This window comes from Acinonyx jubatus, chromosome B4, assembly GCF_027475565.1.
Source record: "Acinonyx jubatus isolate Ajub_Pintada_27869175 chromosome B4, VMU_Ajub_asm_v1.0, whole genome shotgun sequence".
Classification (NCBI taxonomy): Eukaryota; Metazoa; Chordata; class Mammalia; order Carnivora; family Felidae; genus Acinonyx; species Acinonyx jubatus.
In genome coordinates this window covers 133,683,001-133,695,847 of record NC_069387.1, presented here as the reverse complement: position 1 = coordinate 133,695,847, position 12,847 = coordinate 133,683,001, and the positions used below count along the sequence as shown (strand labels likewise).

General features: G+C 49.3%; 1 protein-coding gene across 5 annotated transcripts in view; it reads left to right on the top strand.

Annotated features, from left to right (window-relative positions):
• SCUBE1 (signal peptide, CUB domain and EGF like domain containing 1) overlaps nt 1–12,847 on the top strand; it is a 131,643-nt gene that overhangs the window by 15,691 nt on the left and 103,105 nt on the right. For 4 of the 5 annotated variants that reach the window (XM_053226897.1, XM_027070532.2, XM_027070530.2 and 1 more), the window contains exon 3: nt 5,610–5,738. In XM_053226897.1, coding sequence (XP_053082872.1) covers nt 5,610–5,738 — 129 coding nt within the window. Of the gene's footprint in view, nt 1–4,480; nt 4,832–5,609; nt 5,739–12,847 lie in introns of those variants that run through there. The other variant, XM_027070533.2, reaches the window with a different exon arrangement.

Sequence of the window (12,847 nt, the reverse complement as noted above, 5' to 3'; positions counted from 1 at the left end):
TTTAATGCAGGAAAAATGGAACTTTGTGTCCTTTTAAAAATCCCATAATGAGTGGTTCCTGTGCTGCTTTGCTCTCCCCTGTTAGATGTTGGGAGCTGTTTTCTGTTGAGGAATGAATTTTCACTAAAGAAAGAAAATGTGGGGCGCCTGGTGGGGGGCTCAGTCGGTTAAGCGTCCCACTTCAGTTTAGGTCATGATCTCACGGTCTGTGAGTTCGAGCCCCGCGTCGGGCTCTGTGCTGACAGCTCGGAGCCTGGAGCCCGCTTCGGATTCTGGGTCTCCCTCTCTCTCTGCCCCTCCCCCCACTTGTGCTCTGTCTCTATCTCTCAGAAATAAATAAATGTAAAAGGAAAAACAAAAACAAAAAACAAAAAAAAGAAGGAAAATGCGGGGCACCTGGGTGGGTCAGTCGGTTAAGCATCTGACTTCGGCTCTGGTCATGATCTCATGGCTCGTGAGTTCAAACCCCGCATCGGGCTTTATGCTGACAACTCAGAGCCTGGAACCTGCTTCGGATTCTGTGTCTCCCTCCCCCGCTCACGTTCTGTCACTCTCTCTCAAAATAAGCAAACGTTAAAAAAAATTCTTTTATTTTAAAGAAAACGCAAGCTGGAGAAGGAGCAGGGATGGCTGGGGTGAGCACTCGGGTCAGATCTCCCCCCCCTTCCCTGCGGTTCCCACTCACGTGACCCCTCCCCATCACCACCCCTCAACCTCAAGGCTAGGTATGCACGTGGGAAACACAAATAATGATGCATGTGACGTCTCCTTCCCACTTTCTCCCTAGTAACTTTTTGGAGCGTGAAGCACTTTTAAAAAGTCTTCACCTCTTGCACCCTAAGGATATGGCTCCAACAGGTGCAGTGTCTGCCTTTGAACACAGCCACCAGCCAGAGACAAGGTGCTCAGCCACGCCGTGCCTCAGCCTCCATGTCAGTGAAATGGGAGTAGCCCTGACACCTGGCTCTCACACAGCCTCTGCCCTCCAGTGTCTGCCTCCGTTGTCACCTGGCCATCTTCCTTCTGTGCGTCTGTGTGTTGTTCTTCCATGGTGTTCTCCTCTTTGTCCCAGCATCCTCTCTGCGGGTATCCAAATTTCCCTCTTCTTATAAGGACACCAGTCATTAGATTAGGGCCCGTCCCACTCCAGTATGACCTCATCTTAACTTGCTTACATCTGCAAAGACCCTATTTCCAAATCAGGTCACATTCACAGATACTGGGGGTCAGGGCACCGAAACGTTTTTTGGAATGACACAGTTCAACCCACAATAATCGTTTTGGAATAAACATCCAGAGAGCTTGGCTCTGTTCCCCTCCATTCCTTCACCCTCTCCCTGCCCCATCTGCCTGTTTCTCATTCTCTGGCTTTTTTTTTTTTTTCAAGGCTTATTGATTTATTTTGAGAGAGAGAGAGAGAGAGACCCAAGCAGGGCTTGATCCCACGAACTGTGAGACTGTGACCTGGGCCGATACCAAGAGTCAGACGCTTAACCGACCGAGCCACCCAGGCACCCTCATTCTCCGGCTTTAACAGTCCTGAAAAAGTGGTCAGAGCCCGATGGGCATCTCGGAAGCCTGTGTGGCCCTCTCCAGGGCTGGCAGCTCACGGATACATTTATCACAGTAATAAATCCACTTGCTTCAGCAGAGATGATTTTAGCTGATTTGTCTGTGTGTTTATCTCTCATGTATTAAAAAAACAAACAAACATGATTACAAAAGACAAAACTTCAACGCACAGACACAGACCTCTGGGGAGGGGGGGCTTCGTTTGTGAGCAGGTATTACAGGCTGATCTCAGAGGCACGTCAGGCCCGGGGATTAAAGGGGAACTGATGGTTCTAAGATGCTGGGATGTGGGGGAATCCTTTGGAGATAAATGAAGGGAAGACGGGGAGCCATAGACATGCCTGCGCTCTTCTGCCAAACTGGCATCGACTGTGGCCGACACTATAGGGTGGCCCAGGAAGGAAAGGCTAGAGTTGTTTTATTGATTATTCAGCAATCTCTTTATAATGCATGATGGGTATAGTGACCAAATAGTTTGTTATTTTGCGGGTGCAGAGTGTGTTCTTAGTAATTCCAGCATGAACTGGGACTATGCCAAGCAAATTGGGGCATACGATTATGTTAACCAGGGTAAGAGATGTTTTTCGTAGACCTTCCCGCCATTGAAAGAGCCGGTTTCCTTGCATTTTATGGACGTGGTGACTCTAACTGATAGTGTTTCCTTCTTTGCTTTGGCTTCCAGGAGGTTCAGAGCCGTATTTGTGGCCAACTTTTTGAAATCGTGCTGGAAATTACCAAACGTAATTTTGCAGGGTTTCACCAGCTTTCTCTTACTCTTCAACCCTCATTATTTCCTCCTCCTCCGCCTCCTTCTTCCTCTTCTTCTTCCCCTTCTTCTTCTTCTTCTTCTCTTCTTCTTCCTAACACCTTATTCTTTTTGAAAATCTTATTGTATGTATTTCATAAGCTGTTTAGATGGATCGTGTTTGAAGAAATGGATGGGTGGGTGAATGGAAGACTGGGTAAGGGTGGCGTGTGTGTGCCTGTGCGGGGGGATGGATAGGTGTTTGGATCGATGGATGGATAGGTGGTTAGACATTTGGGTAGGTAGATGAGTGAATGGATGTTTAGGTGTTAAGGATGGGTGCCTAGCTTAATATTAAGATGGATGGATGCATAGTTAGACACATGGGCAGATATCTGGCTGCACAATTGGGTGGGTGAATAATAGAGGATTGGATGAATGGGAGGGTGGTCGGCTATTTAGATGAATACATTTTAGCATGAATAGACACGTGGAAGGATGAATGCACAAATAGGTGTTTGGATGATGAGATAGCACTCTCTCAGCACACGGTGCAGATGTGCCAAGGGTGAAATAAGGGGCATAAAGTAATTTGCCAATGCCTGGCACGTCGTGGGCATTCTAAATCATTAGAAAGGACACCGCTTTTTCAGACTGAAAGACCTTCCTTCTGACCCTTGCCCTACCATGTACTGTGTGACCTTGAGCAATTACCTCACCTCTCTGCACTTTAGTTTGCTCAACCTTCAAATGAAGTTAAAATACCCGCTCCAGAGGGTTGCTATGAAAATTCAATGAGCCGGTGTATGTTTCAGGAGGAAGTATCTGCACACTTCCTTCTGGGGTACAACTTGAGAGAGAGAATTCTTTTACCCGAGCACGGGGTAGAAGTCCTTCTGCTCAATCTGACTGATCCAACCTAAGTCACATGCCCGCCCTGGAACCAATAGCTGCTGCACGTACTGTATCGGTTGGACTGACCAGGCCCCACCCCCCCCCACCCCCCCCCCCCCCCCCCAGAGCTGGGACCAGGCCATCTTCTCCTGAGTCACTGTTTACACGAAGGAAAGGAGGAAGGGAATGGTTTGGGAGCTGCTGTGTTCAGATCAGATGAGAGATGATACTGATGCTGAGCGGGTGGTGGGTTGGGTGACCAGTGGGCAGACTGCAACCATGTTAAGGGTGTAGAAAAGCCATGCTTTGGAAGCTGCTGTGATGTTGGTGGAGAGGTGTAAGGATTACAGTATCCACGGGGACAGGGACCCCGAGGGAAGTATAGGCTGATGAATTAAAATCAAGCCGTGTTACCTTTGGAGTGTCCGGGAGATTCAGTGGTTGGATTGGTTTATCTGGGGCTCTGGCAAAAGGTCAGGGCCGCAGAGAATGAGAAGTAATCAACGTCTCCATCTTATAAACCCATGTGCCCTTTCAAACGTGAAATCTTATCTCTAACTTCAGTGGTATTTAAAATGTCTCAGCGCATTAAATATAATGATTAAGAACAATCCAACTGACTTGCAGAACTGAGTCGGCTTCCCAGCTGACGCTGACGGCCATGGCAGGCGGGTTTGGTGGGAGCTCCTGTCTCCCGCCCCTTTGGGGATCCGGGCTCCTTTGTTATTCCCTCGTCATGGCTGCACCGGTGGGCACAGTCCGGGCTCTGTTTTCTGGCATTTTCGCGCCGCCATTTTCACCGAAGTTATCCCATCTGCTGGCAGCATCACTGGCAGGCAGACGTCTAGACAGTGGTTGGTCATCTCCTGAGTCAGGGAGCTCACTACCTCCTGAGAGAGCCTCTGACCAAATGGACATTCCTGCCTGCGAACTCCAATTCGCCCCCGTGGCTTTCCTCCGCTGGGTGCAGCTCTACCCTCAGGACCAGCACGGGGAGAGTATGGAGCTGGGTGTCTCTCTATGCCAGGCCTTTGAGGGAGCAGCCAGGCTTGCCTTCAGAACTCTCTCTTCTTTGGACCGGCTTCCGCAGCCGGAACCTGGCTTCCAGTGTCCCATTTTGACCCTGGAGGGGAGGGACTGATTTTTCCCGAGAGACACTTCCGGTACTCCTTAGCTCGGGCACTTCCGGTTCCCCTGAGCACAGTACTTCCGGTTCCCCCGTGGGGCACTTCCGGCTCCCTTTTCCAGGCCTTCCTGTGTTGCCTGTGGAAGTCGGCCGGGGTGGGGGCTGAGACTGCGAATCCGGGGAGCGTTTGGGCAGGGGTTGCCGAAGCCCAGGCAGAGCTGGGAGAAGGGCAGGTGCCCCCAGGCGGTGCTGGGGGTGGTTCTCCCTGGGCCCCGGCTCCCCCTGCTTGCTACTCCCAGAGATACGGTGGGCTCGTGCCCCATGGGGCTCCCAGGCCAGGCTGCCCGGTTCGAATCCCACTGGTACCACTTCGTAGGTGTGTGACCTTGGGCCGGGGTCTGGCCTCCCTGTGCCTCGCTTTCTTTGGTGCCCTTGTAAAGTTGGCATAAGGATGACGGTGTCCCCCTTCCCAAGTTACTGGGTGGTGTGAGGAGGTAATGACATATGGTGTTGCCAGCAGGCCTTGGGGATAGAAACGGCTCGTTGAATGTTAACTAGGCGCGTTCCTATTATTCTCTGAGGTCTGTCAAATCTCTCTGGAACTCTAGAACTGATAGCCCTTTGACCCCTGATGGGAAACGTTGCAAAAGACTTAAAACAGCGAAAGGGGTGACCTTTACAGAGGCTGTTGGCCATTGTTTATGAGACAGAAGCCTTTGTTACAACAAGGAAACTGGAGCGGTGGAAATCCAAGCTTCAGACGTTGCTGGGGAAGGAAACTGTTTCGGCAGAGTGTGCAGACTTTTCTCTCACTGCAGAGGCGACGCTTTTGGCGGTGCGCAAAGTTCACGTTACTCAGTACTCCCTGCTTCACACGTAATGAGCTCTGTCTCTGGGAGGCTTTCAGATAGACTGAAGGCAGCCGGCGTGGGGGGATTTTAAACAGGGTCCCCACATGCAGCTATTGGGAGGCTTTTGAGGGAGGCAGCGCTGGGTGTGAATCGTGTCTGCTTCGCTATGGTGAAGGCCCCCTGCATGTGGCTTGGCACGTGGCTCTGCCCTGTGAGGAGGTGGCCGGCCTCGCTGCAGAGCCAGGAGCTTTGTCGTTGTCATCTGCGGGTCCCCGGCCCCCGGCAAGGACTTTAGTGAACACCTACTGAGTCATTCCCCCACCACCCCCAAACCAGTCATGCCCTGGGGGCCTCAGTGGTAGCGGGGAGGCCAGACCCCCAGGCCCTTCCTCTGATCCCTCTCCTGGCCCTCGTTTTGCAGACATCGACGAGTGTGAGAATGACTACTACAATGGGGGCTGTGTGCACGAATGTATCAACATCCCGGGGAACTACAGGTGCACCTGCTTTGACGGCTTCATGTTGGCCCACGATGGACACAACTGCCTGGGTGAGTGACGCCACCGTGCCCTGCCTGCGAGGCTCACCCTGCCTGTTCTTCGGCTCCAGCGTGCGGTGCTGGGGGCCGTGGGAAGTCTCGCCCCCTCCCCGCCCTGGTTCCTGGTAGTACTTTGCTACGGCCACCAGAACAAAATAGCATAGACCGGTAGGCTCAAACAACAGCAATTTATTTTCTTACAGTCCTGGAGGTTGGAAGTCCAAGGTCAAGATGTTGGCGGGGTTGGGTTTTCTGAGGCCTCTCTCCTTGGCTTGCAGACGGCCACCTTCTTGCTGTGCGTTCACACGGCCATCTCTGTGCATACACGTAGCTGGTTTCTGTCTCTCTGTGTCTCTCCTTTTTCTGTGTGTGTCCTCACCTCCTCTTATAAGGGCACCGGTCTTACTGGAGTGGGGCCTGTCTTCACAGCCCATTTGTAACTCAATTACCACTTTAAAGGCTGTGTCTCCAGATAGGTCACGTTCTGAGGCACTGGGGGGTTAGGGCTCCAACATGCGGATTTGGGGAACACAGTTCAGCCCGTAACAAGGAATTCTTCTCTATCTCCAGATTCTCATGGTTCAAATGCATACGTTTAAGCCAGTTATAAGAGTAATACAAGCTTGCTGGATAAAATTGGGAAGATGGAAGAGAACGGAAAGAATTGGAAAATAGCTTAGTCGTGCTGGTGCATTTGCTTGCCGCCTTCTCTACACCCAGCTGTGATTTCCTGTGGTGGCAGTCAGGTGGCCCCTTTAACATCATGTGCACCTCGGGTATTCTCAGCCTGGCCCCTGTGCTCACCATTTTGTGGTTGCCTCATAATCTGATAAGTTGACTAATAGCCCGGGGCTGCCATAACGATGTGCCACGCTGAGTGGCTGAGACGACAGAAATGTGTTCTCTCGCAGGCTGGAGGCCAGGAGTCTGAAGTCAGGCTGTCAGCAGAGTTGATTCCTTCTGAGGGCTTCCGAGGAGAATCTGCTCCAGGCCTCTCTCCTAGCTTCTGGTCGCTTCGGGCATTCTGTGCTAGTCAGTCACGGTCTCCCCGTGTTTGCACATTGCCTCTGTTCCATGCGTGTCTCTGTGTCCAAACCTCCCTGCTTTATACGGACACAGTCATATTCCCATGACCTCATCTGCAAAGACCCTATCTCCGTTACGGTTCCACAGATGCTGGTCTTTAGGACTTCAGCATCTTTGGGGGGACATAATTCAAGCCATCACAGAGGTGGCTTGCGGTCTGCAGCAGGAACACCATCGTGGCAGGAAGCACAGGGTCTCAAAGCAGATACCTGTCCCCCAGGCCCTCTTCTGCGACTGGCCGCTGAAGTGACACAGGGCACCATAGCTAGAGCTGAGGAAGTAAGACCATGAACTTGACGGGAGTGTGGCTGTGGATACATTATTACTGTCTCTGGGTCTCGGTCACTTGTTGGTGGCAGGGGTTCCAAAGAGTGGCTTCCTCACAGACCCTGGTGAGCAGGAGCTGACATGATGTCCTGATGCTGAGAAGCACGCCCGGCACGGAGTTCTCCATTCTAGTCGCTGTCACTTTCGTCACAACCTCTGAGCCTCAGTCTTCCTCACTGTGAAATAGGGACAATTATGCAGGCTGTGTGCAAGGACGAAATGACACAGTGAAGTGGAGTGATCGGCGTTTAGCACGTGCAAATAATCAACAAGCAGGCATTACCGTTCCTCTGGGTGACTCAACCTCCCTTTTATGCTTGGCGAATAAGAACGTTTGCTTATTTTGTTTGCTTGTTTTCAGCAACCGAGGCCGGAGGTGATTCTGGGCTTAAATTTATGTTTTCTCAGGCGCCTGGGTGGCTCGGTCAGTTTAGCATCCAACTCTCGGTCTCGGCTCAGGTCATGATCTCGCGGTTCGCAAGTTCAAGCCCACGTCAGGCTCTGCGCTAACAATGCAGAGCCTGCTTGGGATTCTGTCTCTCCTTCCCTCTGCCCCTCCTCGCCTAGGGGCTTGCTCCCGCTCCCTCTCTCAAAATAAGGAAAGAAAGAGATTTTTTTTCTTACTTGTTTAATTGTTGCCTTTAACAAGTCTTCCCAGGAATGGAACCACTAGGTCAGAGGGTCATTTGGATGTTTTTTTGGCTTTCGATGCAGAACTCGATGAAAGGGCCCAACCGACCTTCCCCTGTGCCAGCGGGCGTGGTGATGCATGGCACAGGAAGTGTGGTGTCCCCGGTGGCCTGGAACTTTTCCTCTCCACCGTGTATTAGCTGTAGATTTCCCTGCCTGTTTCTGTTTAACGCGTGCTGGATCTCAGACAAACTTGTTATGGGAAACAGATCTGTGAACATGTAATTACACCCAAAATAAGTCCTGAAGTGGAAGTCTGGACAGCGGGCCGTTGAAGCCCAGATGGGGCCTGTGAGGAGCGCCCCCTGCATCGGGCGAGGGTGGGGTTGGACGTGGGGTGACTCCTCAAGCGGGTCCTGCAGAGGTTAGAAGGCCACTTGCTGGGACGAGGGCCCAGCCTGGGCAGAGGGCTGGGGGTGGGGGGGGCAGCTGGGCTCAGGGGGGGTGGCAGGCACATCAGAAGGCTGCAGAGGTAGGCAGGGCATTTGGTTAGATTGGAAAGACCGGGGCTGTCTTGTAGGACGTTTATTGTGCCAGACCCCGAGTTAAGTACCGTCCGAGTGCTGTCTCGTTTAATCCTCCCCAAGCATAAGCCCTTACTTTTACCAGTCGCCTGCCACTTTCTCAGATGACAGTAAGGCTGGTTTCGGTAATTGACTAGTCCGGGAAGGCAGAGCTGATATCTCTGCGAGACAACAGGGAACAGCACCCTGTGGCCAAGGTGTCAGACCTCGGGGACCGCCAGTTCCAGGCTCAGATCCTGGCTCTGGCAGTTACCAGCCGTGTGCCCTTTGGCCAGCCACGTCACCCCTCTGCCTCAGTTTCCTCACCCGTAAAATGGGATCCATAGTCCCCGTCTTGTAAGGAGTGAACGGGATCGTGGCTATAGAGCATCTAGCAGAGTGCCTGGCACCGAGGACTCCAAACGTCACGGGCGTCGATCCGCCGACCGACTTTCAGAAAGAGATTCATTGAGGTGGGCCTGTGGAGGCCAGAGCCAGCCACACGCACTCCCCGGGCTGTGTCTGACCCATGGGGCTCCCCTCCTGGTCACGGCGCTCGCACCTGCGTGGGACCACGTGTTTGCAAATAGCCTGGTTCTGGACGACGGCACGTTAGCCCAGTGCCTCCCGTCTAACGGCAAAGTCTGGGTGGGTTTATTTTTATTTTTACAACATATTCTCTGGTTAATTTCAAGAACTGGTAAGACTCCCCCCGCCCCCACCTCTGAGCACAGATTGCACCTTCGTACGGCTCTAACTCACACATATGGCAACCGAGAAAAGGCTCTCTCTGTGGCTCCTCTCCTTCTGGCTGAGGGCGGAACCTTCCCAACAGACTTGTTTTTGTTTGGGCTTTTTCCTTCTCAAGACAAAACTCTGGCTCTAGAGAAGTCAGACCTTGGTTCCAACCGACTGTATCCCACACTGATCATGTGACCTCGTAGAGCCTCAAATCCCTCATCCGTAACATGCCGTGAGGGTTAAGTGTCTGGTGTGTGTCGGGATGAATGTTGGCTGAAACACAGAACACTACAAGAGGAAGCTGGGCTTGGAGTTGGAAGATGCAGGCTCAAGTTCCGGAACCACCACTCAAGAGTCAACGGTTTAGGACCAGCTCCTCAAACCCTGCAAGCCCCATTCCCCTAACGACAACATAGGTCAGTAATCCCCGTCTCAGAGGGTCACCGTGACAGTCATGCGCAAAAGCACATACAGAGAGCTGCATGTACAGATGTCACACTTTGCACAGGTGCTGCATGCTGTCGTCATGGCGCGGTGGAGGTTTCAAACGGGCAGCCCGCAGTCGCCATCCAGCCTGCAAGCACGTTTGGTCCGTCCTCCCAGTGGTTTTGTAATCGCCACTGTCGCCATCATCAGTCAATGGCTTGTGAATGTTTAAAAACCGAGGGATGTCGGGGTCCCTGGGGGGCTCAGTCGGTTGAGCGTCCGACTTCGGCTCAGGTCACGATCTCGTGGTTCGTGAGTTTGAGCCCCGCGTCGGGCTCTGTGCTGACAGCTCGGAGCCTGGGGCCTGCTTCGGATTCTATTTCTGTCTCTCTGCCCCTCCCCTACGCGCTCTCTGTCTCTCTCTCAAATATAAAAAATAAAACCTAAAAAAAACTAGAAAAGAAATCGAGGGATGTCACAGAGTAGATCACACATCAGGCCACAGAACAAGCCTCAACAGATTCTAAAAGATGGAAGTCATACCATGCGTGTTTTCCGACCACAACACTATGAGGCTAGAAGTCAACCACAAGAGCAAATTCTGAAAAGACCACAAGTACATGGACATTAAATAAAATGCTACTAAACAATGAATGGGTCAACCAGGAAATAAAAGAAGAAATGAAAAAGTACATGGAAACAAATGAAAATGAAAACACAACAGTTCAGGGGCGCCTGGGTGGCTCAGTCGGTTAAGCACCTGACTTCGGCTCAGGTCACGATCTTGCAGTCTGTGAGTTCAAGCCCCACGTCAGGCTCTGTGCTGACAGCTCACAGCCTGGAACCTGCTTCGGATTTTATGCCTCCCTCTCTCTCTGCCCCTCCCCTGCTCATGCTCTATCTCTCTCTCTCAAAAATAAACATTAAAAAAAAAAAAAACAACCGTTCAAAACCTTTGAGATGCAGCGAAAGTTGTTCTAAGAGAGAAGTTTATAGCAATGCAGGTGATCTACCTCAAGAAGCAAGAAAAATCTCAAACAAACAACCTAACCTTACACCTAAAGGAGCTAGAAAAAGAACAAATAAAAACAAAACCAGCAGAAGGAAGGAAATAATGAAGATTAGAGCAGAAATAAATGAAATAGAAGCTAAAAAAAACCCAGTAGAACGTATCAATGAAACCAGGAGCTGGTTCTTTGAAAAAATAGTAAAAATTGATAAACCTGTAGCCATACTTATCAAGAGAAAAAGAGAAAGGACCTAAATAAATCACAAATAAAAAGGAGAAATAACAAACACCACAGAAATACAAACAATTATAAGAGAATATTATGACCAATTGGACAATCTAGAAGAAATGGATAAATTCCTAGAAACATAGACCCTAATGAAAATGAGAGCAGGAAGAAATAGAAAGTGTGAACAGACCCATTACCAGCAATGAAATCGATTCAGTAATCACAAAACTGCCAACACACAAAAGTCCAGGGCCAGATGGCTTCACAGGCAAATTCTACCCAAAATTTAAAGAAGAGTTAATACCTGTTCCTCTCAAAACTATTCCAAAAAATAGAAGAGGAAGGAAAACTTCCAAATTCATTCTATGAGGCCAGCAGTACCCTAACACCAAAACCATGTAAAGACACCACACAAAAAAAGAGGACAGCAGGCTAACATCTCTGATGAACATAGATGTAAAAATCCTCATCAAAATACTGGCAAACCAAGTCCAACACGACATTAAAAAAAAGAAAAAAAGCATTCGCCGCGATCAAGTGGGATTTATTCCTGAGTTGCAAGAGTGGCTCAGTATTCATAAAATCAGGGCGCCTGGGTGTCTCTGTCAGTTAAGCGACTTGGGATTCTCTCTCTCCTTCTCTCTTTGCCCTTCCCTGCTCATCTCTCTCTCTCTCTCTCTTTCTCTCTCAAAATAAATAAACATTTTAAAAAGGCACTGCTTTAAAAAAAATTCATAAATCAATCAACATGATACATCATGTCAATAAGAGAGTATAAGAACCATCTCATTTCAGTAGGCACAGAAAAAGCATTTGACAAAGTACAACATCCATTCATGGTAAAAACCATCAACAAAAGTTTAGAGGAAACATACTTCAACATAATATAGGCCAGGGGTACCTGGGGTGGCTCAGTCAATTAAGTATCCAACTTTGACTCAGGTCATGATCTCATGGTTCATGAGTTCGAGCCCCACATCTTGGCTCTGTGCTGACAGCTCAGAGCCTGGAGCCTGCTTCAGATTCTGTGTCTCCCTCTCTCTCTCTCTGCCCCCTCTCCTGCTCTCTCTCTCTCTCAAAAATTAAAAAAAAAAATCATAATAAAGGTGATATATGAAAAACCCACAGCTAACATCATCTTCAGTGGGGAAGAACCGAGAGCCTTTCCCCTAAGATCAGGAACAAGACAGGGATGTCCACTGTCACCACTTTTATTAGACATAGCACTGGAAGCCCTGGCTACAGCAATCAGACAAGAAAAAGATATAAAAGGACTCCAAATCCAAATCGCTATTCACAGATGACATGATACAAGAGACAGAAAACCCTAAAGGCTCCACCAAAAAACTGCTAGAACTGATCGACAAATTCAGTAGCTTTGCAGGATACAAAATCAATCTACAAAGGCCTAGAGCATTTCAATACACTGATAACGAAGCAGCAAAGAGAGAAGTTAAGAAAACAATCCTGTTTACAGCTGCACCAAAAATAAGAAGATACCTAGGAATACACCTAAACAAAGATGTGAAAGACCTGTACTCTGGAAACTATAAAACACTGATGAAAGAAATTGAAGACGACGCAATGGAATGGAACGACATTCCTCCTTATGGGTCGGAAGAACAAATATTGTCAAAATGGCTATACTACCCAAAGCAATCTACCAATTTAATGCAGTGCCTATCAGAATACCAATAACGTTTTTCACAGGAACTAGAACAAACAATCCTAAAATTCGTATGGTGCCACGGAAGACCCCAAATAGCCAAAGCAATCTTGAAAAAGAGAAGTAAACCTGGAGGCATCACAATTCCAGACTTCAAGTTATTACAAAGCTGTAGTCATCAAAACAGTATGGGACCGGCACAAAAATAGACACATAGATCAATAGGACAGAATAGAAAACCCGGAAATAAACCCACAATTATATGGTAAATTAATCTTTGATAAAACAGGAAAGAATATCCAATGGGAAAAAGGCCATCTCTTCCAACAAATGGCGTTGGGAAAACCGGACCACTTTATTACACCATACACAAAAATAAATTCAGGATGGATTAAAGACCTAAATGTGAAACCTGAAACCATAAAAATCCTAGAAGAGAGCACA